This window comes from Felis catus, chromosome B4 (assembly GCF_018350175.1).
Source record: "Felis catus isolate Fca126 chromosome B4, F.catus_Fca126_mat1.0, whole genome shotgun sequence".
Classification (NCBI taxonomy): Eukaryota; Metazoa; Chordata; class Mammalia; order Carnivora; family Felidae; genus Felis; species Felis catus.
In genome coordinates, this window is record NC_058374.1 from 115567494 (window position 1) to 115585685 (window position 18192).

At 45.0% G+C, this 18192-nt stretch overlaps 1 protein-coding gene across 2 annotated transcripts in view; it reads left to right on the forward strand.

Annotated features, from left to right (window-relative positions):
• PLXNC1 (plexin C1) overlaps nucleotides 1-18192 on the forward strand; it is a 149028-nt gene that overhangs the window by 14976 nt on the left and 115860 nt on the right. For both annotated transcript variants that reach the window (XM_023257304.2, XM_023257305.2), the window contains exon 2: nucleotides 7737-7877. In XM_023257304.2, coding sequence (XP_023113072.1) covers nucleotides 7737-7877 — 141 coding nt within the window. The remainder of the gene's footprint in view (nucleotides 1-7736; nucleotides 7878-18192) is intronic.

The following is an 18192-nucleotide window of genomic DNA, read 5'->3' on the forward strand; positions in this document are numbered from 1 at the left end:
AGCTTATGAGTGATAGAGCTTGAACTTGAACCCACATTTTCTAAACTCTAAATTTCTTCTTTCTCTTCTTCCATGCTACCATTATGCTGTTTTTATTTTAAAGAGTTAACCCAGTGTGAAGCCATGTTCATAAATTATGCTGTTCTAATAATGAAAAAAAAAAACAGTCCAATTATCCTTTTTTGGTCAGAGAACACCTAAAGTACCTTGTTCCTATGTTAGAGCCATATTTTAAGTAAACTGACTCTGTAGACTGCCTGCAGACCGAGACGTCAAGAGACCCAGAAATTTTCTCTTACGACTTGTGGATGAACTATGGATATAAAATTTAGAGAAGGCCGAGATGCATGATAGTGGGAGGTGTGGGGTAGTTTAGTGCTGCTCCCGAAGGCAGAACTAAGGTCCAGTGTTTACAAGGACAAAATTTGGCTCAACTGAAGAACTCTCTAATGATTAGACCTACTTAGCAATGTACCAACATTGCCTGGTAAGATATTGACTGAAAGAATTCAAACATTGATCCATGTGTTTATTCATGCATTCAATAAACATTTATTGACAACCTACTACGTACCAGATGCCTAGGTACATGCCGCCTTCAAAGTATGGAATCAGATAAACTTGTTAGAGCTTAGAGTCTACTGGGAGACAGATAACAAATATAATTTTAAAACAATCTTGAAGTAAAAAAGTGGAGTGCTAGGATTCATAATAACTGGGACAAGGATGGAACGATCTATAGTTATGTGTCCACAAGGAGGTGACTTTGCATTTGAAACCTGAAAGATTAGAAAGACCCAACCTCAGGGGAATGAAGCGTGAGGAACTAGAAGTAGCATGTGCAAAGGCCCTGAGGCAGAAATATGGTAACGTGTTAAAAAGTCTGAAGGAAAGTCACTGTGGGACCTGAAGTGGAATGGAAGACAGGGGTGGTAGAATGTGAAGTCGACAGGGATGAGCTCGGGTAGGATCTGGGGAGGCACTTGGATTTAGTTCTAAGTGTGATGGGAAGCCAGTAAAGAACTCTAGGCAAGGGAGTAACACTGCTTATTTTATATTTAAAGGGTCACTCTGACTGCTGGTCAAAGAAAGATTGTGGGTTGGAAGGGAGAGACCAGGAGGCTCTTGGAGTAGATCAGGAGCAAGATGGAGGTTGCTTAGACTGGGTGGAAGCCGTGGAGATGGAGAAGACAGATGAGATTGTTGGCGAATCTGGCTGAGATTTTTCATGTATGGCTGTGGGGAGTGGTGGAGAGCATGAGGCTGAGGGTGATTGGTGGTGCCTTTCATCATGATGAGGAAGGCTAGGGAGGAACAGGGTTGGAGTCAAGAAACATCTAGATCATCATCTTCCGGCAACTCTGAACCCTTGTGATAGACTGCCGTGGCTCTCAAGAATGATTCCGTTTATTTGGTATGTAGAGATGTGGGGGACGGAGCTTTTGTACTCGTCAAATGATGGGATGGGGGCACTATTGGCCTTTTCTGGACAGGGATCAGGGATGCTAAAAGTCTCGTATCGTGCAGGACAGCTCCCATAATGAAGAAATATCCCATCCAGAATGCCAGTAACTTCCTCATGGAAAAACATTAGTGGACTGAGAGCTTTTCAACTCTAAGAATGTAGAAAAATGTATTTTTCCCCCCACACTGTCAGCCATTCATCTCTTTTTGTGAATTATTTGAGTCAGGTTCTTTTCATAAGTAATTGACTGAAATTAGCCACAGGGAGCAGATGGAGATTTCCCTGGAGGAAAGGGTGTAAGCAGGAAGAAGGAAGGCTAAATCTTGGAGAGCAGGACTTTGCTGGTGGGTAGGGCTTTGAGACTGAGGGACACTGAGGGCCTTGAAGGGAGGAGAGAAGGAGGAAGAGCAAGTGGGAAGGTGCAAAATTCAAACTTGGTTCTCTGTTTCCTGTGGTTCCACTGTGCGCTCCCTGATGCTTGCTGGTGTAGAGGCTGTCCGGCTCTTCCCCTAAACTTCGCTTCTCCATCCCTCATGCACACTTTGAACTTTTCCTTTTGATCATTTGCATCCCCAGTATAAATTCTTCCTTCAGATGATCAGAGAGATGCCGTAAACTTAGACTCCAAGCAACGCTGCATACTCTAGAAGAATACAGAAAAGCAACAAGAGTCCTAGTGGCTAATGAAGTCACTATCTTGGGTGAAAAATTGTTCTTTCCATCTCTCTAGCTTCATAAAGGTTGTTTTCTACTTATTTTCACATGCATAGTTTCATGTGGGCCTCACAGCAATGCTAATAGGCTGGGCATATGTGTTACTGTATTCAAGTTATAGATTTGGTCATTGAGGTTCAGGGGCCTCCCCAAATCAAGCAGCCCATAAGGGATAGAGTGGGAGGAGAGAGAGAGTGTGCATGTCTCTGGGCACGTGCACAGAACTTGAGTGCAGGGCTCCTACTAAGATTCCCCAACTGCATGTGGGCCCCTGGTAAGTTATGGGAAATGGTGAAGAAACTGTTCAACGTAAGTGGATGCCAAAGGAGAGCGGAATACAAAATTAATTGCCCAAGAGGCATTTTATCAAGGTATAAGTAGTTGATAGGCACGAAGTTGGTATTTTCCATAGCCCCATAAGGAAAAACCAAAAGAAGCAAGTCTTTTTTTTTTTTTTTTTTAGCACATTGGGAATAAAAGACTTAACTCTTGGTGGGTCCCTAACACTTGAGGCCCTACTTTTGTGCACATTTCCTGCAGCTGTCCCCATAAGAGCTGCAGCGTGGCTGTGAACACCCTGCAAAGGCTTGATGAGTCAAACCATCTTTCATATGGTGGGAGCAGGGCCTCAGCGTTACCCAAGTCCAGAGGGGGCCACTCAACCCTAGAATACGTGACTGGTGCCCCCTGGAGTTGTGCGGCACCCCCAGGGAGTGTTTACTGTCGATGAAAGGTAGTATAAGGGTGCTGCAGAGAGGTCGAGCTGTTTCCCCTTGTGATAAGCCCACTACCTGTACACACACACATACGTGCATATGTGCGCATGCACATGCACACACACACACTAGCACTCATGCCTTCACAGTAGCCTTGGTTCCACTTTGGTGTATTGAGCTCAAGCCTCTCTCTTTTTTCTTTTAATTAATTTTTTAAATTTATTTTTGAGACAGAGCAAGCACGTGAGCGAGGGAGGGGCAGAGAGAGAGAGAAAGGGACAGAGGAGCTGAAGCAGGCTCTACGCTGACAGCAGAGAGCCCAACGCGGGGCTCGAACTCACGAACCGAGCGATCATGACCTGAGCGGAAGTCGGGTGCTCAACCGACTGAGCCCCCCAGGCATCCCCCAAGCTTGTCTCTTTTTGAGCCCAAACGCTGAGACGAAGTAGCTTCTTCCTCAAACTGGGAAAACTTTCCCTTCTGGAGAGGGCTGAAGCATGAAGGCATGACGTTATGGTGAGACATACGGCAGAGAGGCACAATGACAACTCTGAGGGAACCAAGAAAGCCCAAAGGGGAGACAAGGTTGAGAGCTAAATCAAGATTGGATTTTGTCATGAAAGGCAGAACTGGCAAAAGCATCATTACAAGGCATTAACCTTGTTACACACAGACGAACAAGCAGAGGCTGGGATTCAGAAATAAATTACACATAATAAACTAGACAGAATAGGCTGAGAGCAACATTAGTGATTAGGCCCTAAGGGGAGAGAAGGGCAAGATAGAAAATAGGCCAAAAAAAAAGAGTAAGAATAATCTCTGGACACAGGGGGCCGACTGCACTATTTCACCCCCTTTTCGGCTTGACTCCCTGGGTATTAACTTCACTTTTGTGAGGAGGTTTCTCTGAAGGCTGGCTTTCTTTTGTTTTCATTGGCTGAAATGAGCATAAGAAACCCACTCAGAGGGCCCCTTTTTCCATTCACAGGGACTCGTCCGTGTCTGTGTGTGACTAGCACAAAAGAATCCATTTCCATTCAGCTAGAACAGCCCTCAGAGTTTACGTGAGGTCCAAGCCTGCTCTTTCCTATTTCCTTCCAGGCCCGCGGTTGTAATTGGCTACACGATCCTGACTGTGGCCAACGTCCTCCGTGGTGAGAGGAACGAGCCCCCAGCCAGTCCTTGGTCCCTCATACCTGAGGAAAAGCTAGAGTCTGGTGTCGCGTCCCACATGACTCTCATTTCTTGCGCTGACTTGCTTTTGGTTGCAAACATCAGACAGCCAACTCGACAGGAACTTAAGCCATAGCATCTATTGTTAACCTAGTAGAGAGTTTAAAGGTTGGAAGCTGCGCTCCGTGGTGTCCTTAAGAAACCAGAGCCTTCATTTTCCCCTGCGCCGATTTTAGCACGTTGATTTTCATCCTCCATCTTGAATCTCGTGGAAGCAAAGTGGCTGCCACCACCCTGTACACGGTGGCCTCACACAACAGATTTCAAAGGGAGGAGATACGGGGAGTGGGCGAACAGGGTCTCCTCAAGAGCTTCCTCTTATCACGGAGGAAATTTGTTCCCAGAAGCCCCTCCAGTGGACTTCTTCCTTCTCACCAGCCCAATATGGACCACATGGCCACCTCTAGCTCTAAGGGATAGGAAAGCAGATCTCTGGCCGTGGGGAATGGGATAACCATGTGGCTCGGACCAGCCACAGTTGTCCAGGCTTGAGTTTATTGCTACCTGAACCAAATAAGGGTTTTGTGGCAAAGAAGGTGGGAATAACTGCCTCGAGTGTGGCGGCCACTGTTCGTGTTTGAAAATAAGGTAATGAGGGGCACCTCGGTGGCTCAGTCGGTTAAGCGTCCGACTCTCAGTTTCGGCTCAGGTCATGATCTTGCAGTTCGTGAGTTCAAGCCCTGCATAAGGCTCCATGGTGATGTAGAGCCTGCTTGGGATTCTGTCTCCCTCTCTCTCTCTGGCCCTCCCCCACTTGCACTGTCTCTCTCAAAATAAATAAATAAAAAGTCATGTGAACAAATACGGAGTGTGTATTACCATGCACCGAGCACTGTCCTAAGCTTTGCTGGGGCTTGTGTACGAAGTCATTCTCACCACTTCCATTGTATAGAAGAGGAAACGGAGTCACAGCGAGGTTAAAGCGCCCCACGTTAAGTAGCTAGAAAGTGACAGAGCCAGGAATTCAATCCAGGAGGTCTGGCTCACTCTACTATCCCTATTAGGTAAGGTGATAAAATACTCCAAGTAGCACACAGTAAGTACGTGCTGCTAATCACAGCTAGTTATTAGTTTAACCCCCCCAACAGGGTTAAAGAAACTGCCCGGGCCACCCAGTGGGTGCGAACGGAGCTTGAACGCAGACCTAAGCTCTCTAACTCCCTAGTCCCAGGCAGTTTGTTTATGTCACTAGCTCCCAAGTTCAGAAACATTGATTTCATGGCTCCACTAACCTGTGCTACTGATCCAGGACTTCATTTGGAAAACTAGTTATTAAGGAATGGTCAGAACTCAGGGAAGGACACTAGAAAAGATGGGATGGTAATTTGGAAGCAGCTTTCTTCTTTGCGCCCTCACAGCTTTTGAGCCACTTCTGTTTTTTTGGGGCCAGTCTTTCACAAGCAGGATATCCTATCCAACCTCAGCAAAACTACGTGTCATGTCGCGGTCCTTGGCTAATCAGAACGGCTGCAGTTATTAAGCACCTACTGTATCCCAGCGGTGGGCATACGCTGTCCCGTTTGTCCTTGTGAATAATCAGTTTACAGCCATAACTTTTTCTGTGCCATGGGATGAGGGAGAATGGCGTCCTCCAGCCATAGATAGTGGTAATAGAACTTTCGAGATGCCCAGGTAGATGACACTCAATTCTCTGAGTCAGCCTCTCTGCAGCGACCAAATATTTAATAAGTGGTCAGCTGATCCTAACTTTGAACAATTCTGGTTTTATTTTAAAGCAAGATGTGTGATGTGGTTTTGTTATTTTTTTCAATCTAAAGGTCATCCGACTTTTCTTTTTCTGCTCATAGTCATGAGGCATCCTTATCTAAACAGTGATCTATTGTTCTGATTCTCAGACCCACAGAGATTTTTTTTTTCTTAACTTCGATTTTAACAGGACAGTTCCTCATCTTCCCCGACTGCATGAAAAGTATCTTCTTTTTTTTTTTTTTTTAATTTTTTTTTTTTTTATTTTTGGGACAGAGAGAGACAGAGCATGAACGGGGGAGGGGCAGAGAGAGAGAGGGAGACACAGAATCGGAAACAGGCTCCAGGCTCCGAGCCATCAGCCCAGAGCCTGATGTGGGGCTCGAACTCACGGACCGCAAGATCGTGACCTGGCTGAAGTCGGACGCTTAACCGACTGCGCCACCCAGGCGCCCCTGAAAAGTATCTTCTAACAGGAAAAAAAAAAAAATCTCTAATGGGCTTTCCAAAAATCTTCTTAAACTGAGTTCACTATGGAACATTTTATGCAAATAAGTCACTCTCTCTTAGGTTATGACATCTTTCCCTTGAAAAGTGATCGCGGCATTGGAGAAATCCTCGCTAGCTTATCTTTTCTCCCCAGCGTAACTTCAACAAAGAAATATAGACGGCACTTTAAAGGCTTCAGAAATCAATTTAGTCCATGAATCCATTTACTTTAGATGTTAATGAAACTTGGTGGGTTTAAAAATAATGAATGTTTAATAAGACATAAATTGAAAGACATAAACACTGTCAGCAATAATATAATGAAGTTAATAAGTCTTAGCCTCCCCCTGCTCACCTCCCCTCTCCCCAAACAGGGCGATTTGAGGAGTTAACGGTGATGCTTACTGGAGTTTGCCAGCTCTCCCATTGGCTAAAACTGAAATGTGGGTTTGGAAACCTTAGTACAATTGGGAACTGAGCTCTGGCAGATAAAGTATGCTATCACACTGTGTTCAGTAGCTACAGACAGTAACGGCTCGCTCTAGCTTCATATCTTCCAGAGATTTGTGTAACAAACTCAGTTTCCTGTCGTTGAAGGCAGGAAGCAGCGTGAAGCGCTTTATGCCTTTAACCAAGAAAGAAAAAGACATCTTCGTCAACACTCTCTCTGCCCTGGGTTTAAAAAGGGGCTGTATTTAATGATCAGGAGCAAGCATGTGATTATACGTGCTCAATGCTCCAGACCATTTAAATGCCTTCGGGTTGGAGTTCGGCTTTTTGTGTCCTCATCAAGAGCATCAGCACCAGGGTCCAGTCCTTCTGCTTGGTTCCTCTTTAGCTTTGTGGTTCTGTCCTGCCCACCAGCCTTGAGTGTATCTTTCCCTTTTTACCCTCTGAATTAATTATCCTGTCTTTGGGCTTTACATTGTATCCGTCTGGTGAATCCAGAGTCCCTCCTGTCTGCCGTCACACCCAATGGGACTGTCTGCCTCGCATTTTGGGAAGTGGCTTGTTTAACCTCACAGAAGCCAATCCCTAACTAAAATAATTTGTTGCAGGATCATGCAAACAGCCAAGCATAAGACTGTCTCCCTCCCAATTCAGCAATGGGCTCTTTCCTTGGCAATAAAGTGAACTCGGTTTGATGTATCAGCTGGGGGAGTGTTAAATGGATGGCTAGCTCGCTGCTGGAAATCAATGCATGTTAATACATAGGAAACCAATGGCTTTCCATGGGTTGGGCCAGCATGGTGATCCCACACATAAAGGGGATAAGAGGTTGCTCCTGGGGATCTTGTCTAAGAAAATGTATTTGGGGCTCGAGTAGGATCCTTCCCAGGTGGGCATGAGTAATTATCACTGTTAAAAATTATCTTTTTTTTTTCCATTTGTGCGTTTGTGTGCATGTTCAGAAAGAAGGGGAGCAACCTGAAAGAGTCCAACCAATCGCATCATCTACCTTGATCCATTCCGACCTGACATCCGTTTATGGCACCGTGGTAATGAACAGGACTGTTTTGTTCTTGGGGACTGGAGATGGCCAGTTACTTAAGGTTGGTTTTCTGTGCCTTCTTCAATGTCAATTTTAATAGTGATCCATTTTGTGCTTTTTAATTTATTTTTTAGTGTTTCTCGGTTATACACAAGCTCATACCAACTGCTTTGTGAACTGTTCAGAGACCCTCAGAAATGACCAGAAAGAGACTTCTAGAAATCCGTATGTGATAGCCTCCCTAGCCGTGTAACAAAGCACCAGCCACCTTGCTTCCCAGGAGCCTGCCAAGTTATTCTCCCCTTCCTTACTCACAAGCTGCCTAGGTGAGGTAAATAGGGGTCTGGCCCTCACCCTACCCTGGATCACCTTCCTAAGACCTTTAACCTTTTAGTTCGTATCTCCTTTGTAGTGGAAATATACAAAGTACCTGATTTCTCCAAACCTCAAACAGATGAGGGATTATAAGACTTAAAAAGTAGAAAAAACAGGTGTTCCTTCCCTCCAGCCTATTTGACACCCACAGAGGGGTTTTGTTTTCTGCCCTTTGTACCCACACATACCATGGAGAGGTTAGACACCTGAGATCCTTTGAGATTCCCCCTGACTCGTATCTCAGAGGACTATTTTTTCCCCCCACTGTAGAATGGGTATACCACTGGACAAGTTGGGATTTTTATTCCCTGGGCAGGGAGGGGGAGGCAGTTGGGAGGAGGAGAAAATAAAATCAGGGACCTCTAATGACTTGTCTGGAGTGATATAGTGGTTATCTTATCAATTTCATCAGGCATTTATTGAATACCTCCAGGGGGGGCTCCACCATTATTCATGGCTAGAAACTGCACTGTCACCCTAGGCTGACATTCCTCTGCCTCCCGGTAGCCGGTTGATTTACTGTCAGTCCAGGTTCTAAATTGAGTACAAATAGATTTGATTTCTCAACTGATCTCCCATTGACAACCAGCTGTGTGACTGTAGGTGAATCACCTAACCTCTCTGAGTTTCCCTTTCCTCATCTATAAAATGAGATTGTGCTAGACAACCCAGAAAACCCCTTTCTCTCCTGTACGGTCTCTAATTCTGTCTTCTCTGCGCTTATCCCGCACTCTAGCCAAACCTCTTGGTTTGTCCCCCGATGTGCGTTATGTAGTCTTGTTTGCCTACCTTTGTTCACACTGTGCGTCCTTCTGGGATTGCTTGCTTGCTTGCTTTTTTTCTCCCCCTATGCTTTACTGAATCCTATGGATCTATGCTTTGGCTCGGCTCAAACGCCACCTCCTCTCTGAGGCCTCCAAAGCCCAGAGTGATCACGTTTTCCCCTCATCTCCTGAAACACTCATTATCCGTACCATTCTGTAGGCCCATTACAGATGCCTCGTGTTGATCCCCAACCTTTTCACTCGTGTTTGTCTTGCCTTCCCAACTTGATTTTAAGCTTCTCAAGAAGGGGGTCCTGAATCCTCACAGCTTAATCCAGTGTTGCGTGCCTGGTAGGCATTTGATTTAATCTGTTTTCTTTGGAGGAAACCCAGTAACATATGGGAGGGAGTTTGTTTGTATACACATTCTTTTAAAATATACATTGATCATCTCTCCTGTTGTGTTAGCTTTATTTCCTGGGGAAAGGTAAACACCCGTCAGTCCTTCTACCCAAGTGGCTTGGTGCCGTGTGATGACATCTGAAGCCAGGCCAACCTGGTCTGGCAGATTGGACCCATTAACCTGGCAGAGGAATTTGCCATCAGTCTTTACGGGGGCCTCCTCCCCAATTATCTCTTCAGATTTAGGATATTTTTGATGAGTATTTTGACAGGAACACTGTTTCCCCAAAGCTGAGCCAACCAAACTGTTACATGGTAAGTTGGAGGTGAAGAACACTTGGCTATAAATAGTTCCCCATGGGACGGGCTGGTTTCGCCTGTCCTGTTGGCTCACCCCAGCAGTTTGTGTACAACGGGCCAGTTTTTAGTGATGTTGTGACACCAGAGGGGTGGGGCCAGGCTGCAGCTTTAAGCCACCGAGAAAGAGGTGGCTGACCAAAGTCTGGTTTCCTCAGCATCTCTATGGGGTATACCTTCAGAAGCCATGCCTGTGGCCTTGGTGTTTGCTTGCTTGTTTGTTTGTTTGGATTCAAATAACAAGGGCAGGTTGGTTTATTGTTTTGGGACGGCTGACATTTGTCTGGTGTTTCCCTTGTGCCAGTCACATGAAATGGTTTAACTCACCGAGTCCTCTCCACGGCTCAGGAAGATAGTTCTGTGATCTGTCCCATTTTACCGATAAGGGAAGTGAGGCCCAGAGAAAGTGGATGATTTGCCCAAAGTACGCACGGCAGGGCAGAGATCTGAACCCGGAGTGACTTCAGAGTCTGCACTAATGTCCCCTGTGCTCCACTGAGTTTTGTGATCTCTGCCCCAGACATGCACAACCACTCCCTCGGCGTTCTTGGGGTTGGGGGGCAGGGCGTGGTGGTGAAGGGAAGCATGTTGATAGGGATCCATGGAGGGGAGGGGACAGTGGGACCAATACTCCTGGGGTGTGGGTCATGGTTTTTAGAAGCTCCGGGAAGCGGCACCTGGGTGGCTCAGTCGGTTAAGGGTCAGTCTTCACCTCAGGTCATGATCTCATGATCCGTGAGTTCGAGCCCCCCATTGGACTCTGTGCTGACAGCTCAGAGCCTGGAGCCTGCTTCACATGGTGTGTCCGTCTTTCTCTCTGCCCCTTCCCCACTCATGCTGTATCTCTCTCTGTCTCTCAAAAGTGAATAAACGTTAAAAAAAAATTAAAAAAAAAAAAAAAAACAGCTCCAGAAAGGATCCCAGCTCTGGAAGGAGGCAGACCATCTGACTGAAGGGAATGCCTCAATGGCATGATAACTTCTTAGGAGCTAAACCCTCCCCCAGCTTTACTCAGGAAGGTCCCTTCCCTCAGGAGGAAGTTTTGAGGGACGAATTTGAACTGATTTAGCCCTGCCAAGCTGCCTTGGACAGCCCAGTAATTCCCAAGACTCCCCCATGTACCCTGTGTGCAGATTCTCGGATGTAACCCCTGAAATAACCCAGAGTCCCGAGACCCAGGACCACGTCGATGATTGAGAAGGCACAGATAATCCCCGAATCTCTTTGTTCAGAAACTTCAAGCTTCTCCCTTGCCAGACTTGTCACCAGAACTGTTAGAAAAGACGAACATTGATAGACACAAGCTTGGCTTCTTAAGCCACAGAGTGGAGATACTAATGAGCCCCACAAACAAAACCCAACCCGAGGCAGCCAGTGGGAGGAGGAGAAGAAAGAGGGCTTGGATCACCCACAGCCTGACTCATCAGTTTCCCAGTGATCAAGAGTTGGCAACATGTTGACAGACAATAGGCACTGTAGTCTACGACTGGTTGGATGAGGGGCAGAAAACAGCAGTTGGGGGCCAATTGCTGGGGTTTTTTTCCACTACACAAACGCACACACACTCTAACTTAAGTCTCTGAAAACCTCACAGAATTTTAACATAGTTCGATGCAATTTTATTCTTTTTAAAATTGTTTTGATGTTTATTTTTTGAAAGAGAGAGCGCGTGGGGCAGGGGTGGGGCGGGGCAGGGGGGTGGTGGGTGCGGACAGAGGATTCAAAGTGGGCTTTGCACTGAAGGCAGAGAGCCCAGTGTGGCGCTCCGACTCGCGAACTGCGACATCATGACCTGAGCTGAAGTCGGACGCTCAACTGACTGAGCCACCCAGGTTCCCCTGTTTGGTGCAATTTTAAACATCGGGTTATTTAATTTTTTCTTATTATAAGAGTAATATATGTTCCCCGAGAAAGGTGCAAAGTAGCAGAGGGTGAGGGAAAAACAGGAAAAAAAAAATACCCCTCGCGGTTACTGAAAGGCACTGACTGCTATCAGCGTTTTCTTTTTCTTTTCTTTCTTCTTCTTTTTTTTTTTTTTTTTTTGCATAGTTGAGGTCAGACTCTATCCAATTTTGCATCCATATTTTTCCTTCAGTTATGCCTGTATTAAAATGCTATGGCAAACTCTTGGTTAAATGGTATTTTTTTTTAATTTTTTTTTTCAACGTTTATTTATTTTTGGGACAGAGAGAGACAGAGCATGAACGGGGGAGGGGCAGAGAGAGAGGGAGACACAGAAACGGAAACAGGCTCCAGGCTCCGAGCCATCAGCCCAGAGCCCGACGCGGGGCTCGAACTCACGGACCGCGAGATCGTGACCTGGCTGAAGTCGGACGCTTAACCGACTGCGCCACCCAGGCGCCCCTAAATGGTATTTTTAAATAGCTGTATCATATTCTCTTGCGTGGAAACATCACATTGCGCTTAGGCCGAGAGATCGAATCACTTTCAAAGCGTCTTTAAAGACCTGCACTTCTTCCAGGCGATCTGCCACTGCCTCCAAAGGTAAGGTTTTCCTGAGGAAGAGTGGAAAAACTAAAGACTTTACAATATGCCAATACCCTCACTGCCCTCTGTCTCCTGCCTTTATTCCTAGATGCTTTTGTAAGATTTTTGAAACATGGTAGGAATTTAGAACTTGAAAGCGTCCTTTTCACAGTATCTCATCTGTCCCCTTATTTTATCGACGCGTGACCCTAATGGTTGTGAGATGGGTTGTGTCGTCACTTTTTCCCCCCTGGTTGTTTCCTCATTTTACTTCCTTTCTGATCATGATTGCATGCTATACTTTCTCAGTGGTCAGCGTCTCCACTGAGATCCGCTGAAAGAGGGTGGCCACGCTGAACTCAGCAGGCAGGAATTCATAACTCACGGGTCGCAAGCCAGCACACTGCAAAGCGTACCCGTTTTTATAAACACATGCGAATCCTTGTCCAGATTGTGGGACAGCCTCTCGTGTGGTTTGGATTCCTTTGAGCTGACTGTGTCGCATACAGAAAATTGTCCTTATTTCAAGGGCAGAATTGAATATTTTCAGCTTTTCCAGGTGGTAAAATAAGTATTAATGGAATATGCATGAAATTTGAAATTTGTAACTTTATGCATGCCCATTAGCCTTTCTTGTAAGCATAAAAGATAAGGCAGCAGGCGAGGAATAACAACAGCGAACATTTCTGAGCTCTTACTGCGCGCCGGCCGTTGGAACCAGTGTCTGCACGGGTTAACTTGTTTAATCCTCATGAGTCCGTAGTGTTACCAAAACTACTTTGTAAATGAAAAAAATGCGAGGCTCAGAGGGGTTAGGGAACTTGCTCAAGGTGATGTAAACTGAAGCAATCTGTCCCCTCTCCAAACTGCACTGATAATTCAAATGCACTCTGTAGGGCTTGGTAGAATTTGTGGAACTGTGTTTTGTTTTGTTTTTTTAAATTTTCTTTCAAATATTAGAGTACTGGGGTTAATACCAAGATGCAAGTATTGAGGTTTTTTGAGAAGAGGCCCTGGCTTCTGTGGTTTTAGTTTGTTCCTATTTGGGGACGGCCTCCTGGCAGCCCCACGGAGCCCAGACTTCTGTATTAGAAGGCAGGACTTCCCCCGCTCGGGTCTGCAAGTGGGTCATGGGAGCCCCTGAACCCCCTGTGGGACCCCAGCTTTTCCCCCGTGGGTTCTTTGGGAGTAAATGTCGGAAATCTGGGTTCAAGATGATTTTTGGAACGGCTCTTGTAGGAGGAGGCCAGTGTTGGGTTTCTCCAACATCCCTAGGACCAAAGTGGGTTTCAGGGTACTGGGTGCCGTCTCACGCATGTCCCTTCCCCATATCATCAGAGAAGCACTACTCACATGTTTCGAGTTGGGACTGGCCATGTATGAGGCCCTCAAGACTTATTCCCACTGGTGGCTTTCATTTATCCAAACCGTGGAGCAAAATTGAGACCAGTTCTAGAAAGTTCTTCTGCATGGAGGTCTGCCTTGATTCTGGTTTTAAAGTTTTCAAATGACAGGAAGAGATAACAAAAATAATAAAATATTTTATAAGGGCAAGCTTACTATTTATATTCCCACGGAATGTTCAAATAAGGAAAAGGAGGCCAACCCAGGACAGGACCTGGGGCCGGAGGTAGGGGAGTGGGGATGGCTAGGCTGAAGTAATAGACCAAAAAGGAAAAATAGCAGGAAATGGCCTCCACGATTGGCTGTTTGGAATGTCATCCGAAGCTATTTCAAGTTCACCTCCATCTCATTCATTCTAGTTTGTGAGTTAGCCGGGACTCCCCAGTTTAGAGCTCTTCCTGCCATGTCCACACAAACCTAGAACTTGTGGTTCAAGCTGTATGCTTCTCTTGCTACTTACACTGAAAAAAACAGGTTGGAAATAAAAGAGGAGTTTGCCTTAATCTTTGTATTTCACCTTTGTTACTCCTAACGACTCAAGCGCACTGAACACTGGTGGATAATTACCTTGCTTTCTCGTGTGTTCGTGTGCGTGGTTTAGGCCTCCTTCACCACACTTCTTAGAAACTGTTTATTAAAAAAAAAAAAAAATGAGAAGATTGGCTTAGATGCCCTTTAACTGGTTAACCCCACAGAGTGAGGCCTAAGGAAAGAAATTTGGAGAATATGTTTTAGCTTTTTGAATGCCCGTGGCTTTTCCATGTCATGGTAATAGTAAAGGAAAGAAAGAAAGAGGCTTTTGTTTCATTTTTCTCCCCCCGGCCTCGTTTTCCTCACCATGCTATTCTTTCCGTGGGTGGTGTTGAACTTGTAACGTAACTAACTGTCTGGTGTGGAAGTCTCACACTCCACACGTTTCAGGACTGGAATTGGGCGGGGTTTTTTTTTGTATGCAACAAAAATCCCAAGGCTAGTTAATAGCCTACCATGAGGCTTCAGGAAGATGTCAACAGGAACAATATGTTGACACAAACTGAAATTCTCCATCGGGGAAAATTTGTTTTCTACACAGGCTTCAGCTGGAAGAATCTGAAGAGCCCTATAAAATCTTGAATGCTAATAGAATTTTTTTTTTCATTTAATAAATATTTATTGGGCACCTTTTATGTGCCAGACACTATTCTGGGTACTGAGGATACAAACGTGAATAAAACAGGCAACCCCCTTGCTCTCATGATGGGGGGGAAAAAAAGGATGGAAAATAAGTCACTGAATTAATCAATAAAGCCATTTCAGACAGTGAGTGGTAAGCGCTATGGAGGAAATCGACTGATGGGTAGAGAATGAGGTAGAAAGGCAACCAGGGAAAGCCTCTTAGAGGAGGTGACGTTTGAGACTTGAAGGATGAAGGGGTAGATAAGAATATGCATGGCAGAGGCTCAGGGTGACTTCAGATTAGGTCTGTACTAAAGGGGCATTCTGGAAACGAGAGATAAAAATCCACATCATGCCCAAGGGGTGTGTGTGAATTGGATGAGATTCTTTTATACAAAACTCAACCCATTTTGGGTTTCTGTGACTCATTGTTACTTCCTGCATCGCTTCACAGATCGTGTTCTTTTTCCAAGGCTGCCCAGCTAAACCGAGCTGAGGAAGGAACATTTCCCGTGCTCCAGTCTCGTTGGCTTTCCTCTCTGTGTTGATGTTGACATGAATGTTGCAGTTAGAAGATCCAAGTTTTGCTTTGATGCCCCTGAGCTGGGCTGTGGGGATGGGGATTGGAGGGGTAGGAGGTGATATTAATAGAGATCTAGCAGAGGAAGAAAGCCATGTCTCTTCTGTCCTGGAGTCATTTGAGAGAGGTGAAGGCCCCAGTGGCAGAGACCCCCAAGCTCTCCATGTAGCATGTCTGGGCCCCTTGTGGATGAAAATGAAAATTTCCTGTTGTGCTGTCCTCAGGGTTATGGAGATCATTCTCTGCATATGATCTAGCAAAAAGAAAAACAATTTGATCCACTCACACTCACTTTTCATATTTAAATCTTATGTATTTATTTTTTAAGATAGTACATTGACATTGTTCAAAATTCAAAAGAACCAAGAGAATATACAGAGAAAGTCACACATTCCTGATGTCTGGGGCAACCAGTGATATGGGTTTCTTGGGTATCTTCCCAGAGATAGTTTATAAATGTCTGCAAGTAAAAGGGGGAAGATGGTCTTTCCCCCATTTTATCAAATACACAGCATATTAAACATGCTATATAAGTATATAAGTATGTTTATGTAATATATAAATATATACACATATACACAACGTAATGTATTAAACATATACACGAGGAGCTTTCTAATTATTTTTACAGCTAAATAGTATCATATTTGTTTGACTATGCCTAACCAACTCACCGTTGTTGGACATTTAGGTTGTTTCAACCTTTTGCTAATTTGTGATGCAATAAATATCCGTGTACATATGTCATTCACCATACATATGAGGGGCTGTGGGGTCTAAGGGTATGCTTTATAATTTTGATAGATAATGCCAAATTACGTTCTAGAGAAGTGTCACTCCCACTATCGATGAAACGTAACTTAAACCCAGCATCTATAGTTATCAGGACAAGCTTTCAGTGTAAGCCACTCTAGGTAGCTTGTTTAGGAAACTGGTTGGTAAACCCCAGCACACAGCACACTTAAGAATTTTTTTTAACGCAATAAAGGCTTCCCTGCCAGAATTCAGAGTTCCAGAGAAAATACCGGTGCCTCGTCTCCAGGTAAATCGGAGTTGCCCCAAACTAGATCTTCATAGCCCTTCCCCATCTACATCAACCATGTTCCAAGAATAAATAAAAGGAGTCCCTGTAAAAACTGCAGCGCAGGTCCTAACTCACTTAAGACGCATGAGTGGTGGTGTTTTATAAATTAAGTTTTTATTTTAAAGCAAATCCCGGACCCTGTCATTTCACCCCTACATGTTTCATTACACGTCTCTAAAAATTGATGGCCATTTTCTTTCTTTTTTTTAATGTTTATTTTGAGAATACATGCATGCAAGTGGCAGAGAGGGAGGGGGAGAGAGAATCGGAAGCGGGCTCCGCTCTGTCAGCACCGAGCCCGCCGCAGAGCTCAATCCCACAAACTGTGAGATCATGGCCTGAGCCAAAATCAAGAGTTCGGCATCGCAACGGCCATTTTCTTAAATAACCATACCCATAATGCTATTATCACAGCAAAAATATCAGTAGTTCTTCAGCGATATCTCATAGGAGCTTATACAATGAAATCTTCCTAAGTGGCTCGAGTATCTTTTGAAAATGACTTTTGTTGAGGTTAGAGTGGGAGAGAGCCAAAGCATAAGAGACTCTTAAAAACTGAGAACAAACTGAGGGTTGAGGGGGGGTGGGAGGGAGGGGAGGGTGGGTGATGGGTATTGAAGAGGGCACCTGTTGGGATGAGCACTGGGTGTTGTATGGAAACCAATCTGACAACAAACTTCATATATCAAAAAGAAAAAGAGAAAAGAAAATGACTTTTGTTCAAATTGGTATCTAAGCAAGGTCCTCAGGTCAGACATGGTTGTCCTGCCTCTCTCAATCTGGTGTAGCCGACTCCCGTCACTGCCACTGACTGATGGAGGAAATGAAGTCTGTGGTCGAATGTCTCATATTGTGGATTTGGCTGTTTTCTTGCTGCCTCCTCCTCTTTCTGCTTCCCAGTGTTAAATGAAAGGTCACACTAAAGGCTCAATGAGGTTCAGGTTCGGTTTTGTTGGCAAGAATGCTTCGTAGGTGGTTCTGCCCAGGGAGGCCTTTAACATGATGAATTCTTCTGGAGAGCAGCCTGTCTTCTCTTGAGCGTCACTTGAGAACATTTTTATCAAACCTTTTTTAACTGGCTTCCTGTTTCCTCTCTCCTCTATGACCTCTTTTCTAGAACCAGATCAACTGAATCTCAGTTGATTAATAAGGAACGTGAATTAGAGGTGGGAAGACAAGAATCTGGCAAGTCCACGCTTGGGTGGTGCCAGCCTGCTGTTTCTCTTCATTTGTAGTTTTCAGTAGGCCAGTGTGGTCCAGTAGAACTTTCCGTGATGATGGTAATGTTCTGTATCTGTACTGTCAGTATGGTAGTCACTAGCCATATGTGGCTAATGAGCACTTGAAATGCAGCTGGTATAACAGAAGTACTACATTTTAAATTTAAATAGCCACACATGACTGCTGGCTACCATACTGGATGGTGCAGCTATAGTCACTTTTTTTTATTAAAAACATTTTTTTAATGTTTATTTTGAGAGAGAAGAGAGAGAGCATGCGTGCACGAGTGGGGAGGGGCAGAGAGAGAGAGGGAGACACAGAATCTGAAGCAGCTCCAGGCTACAGCTGTCCGCACAGAGCCTGACATGGGGCTTGAACTCATGAACCGCGAGATCATGACCTGAGCCAAAGTCAGACGCTCAACCAACTGAGCCACCCAGGCGCCTCTATAGGTGCTTTTAAATGACTTGAGGCACAGACCTTTTCCACCTCTACTGGGACCTAAATAAAATAGTAAAATAGTAAATAGTAAATATGATAAAATAGT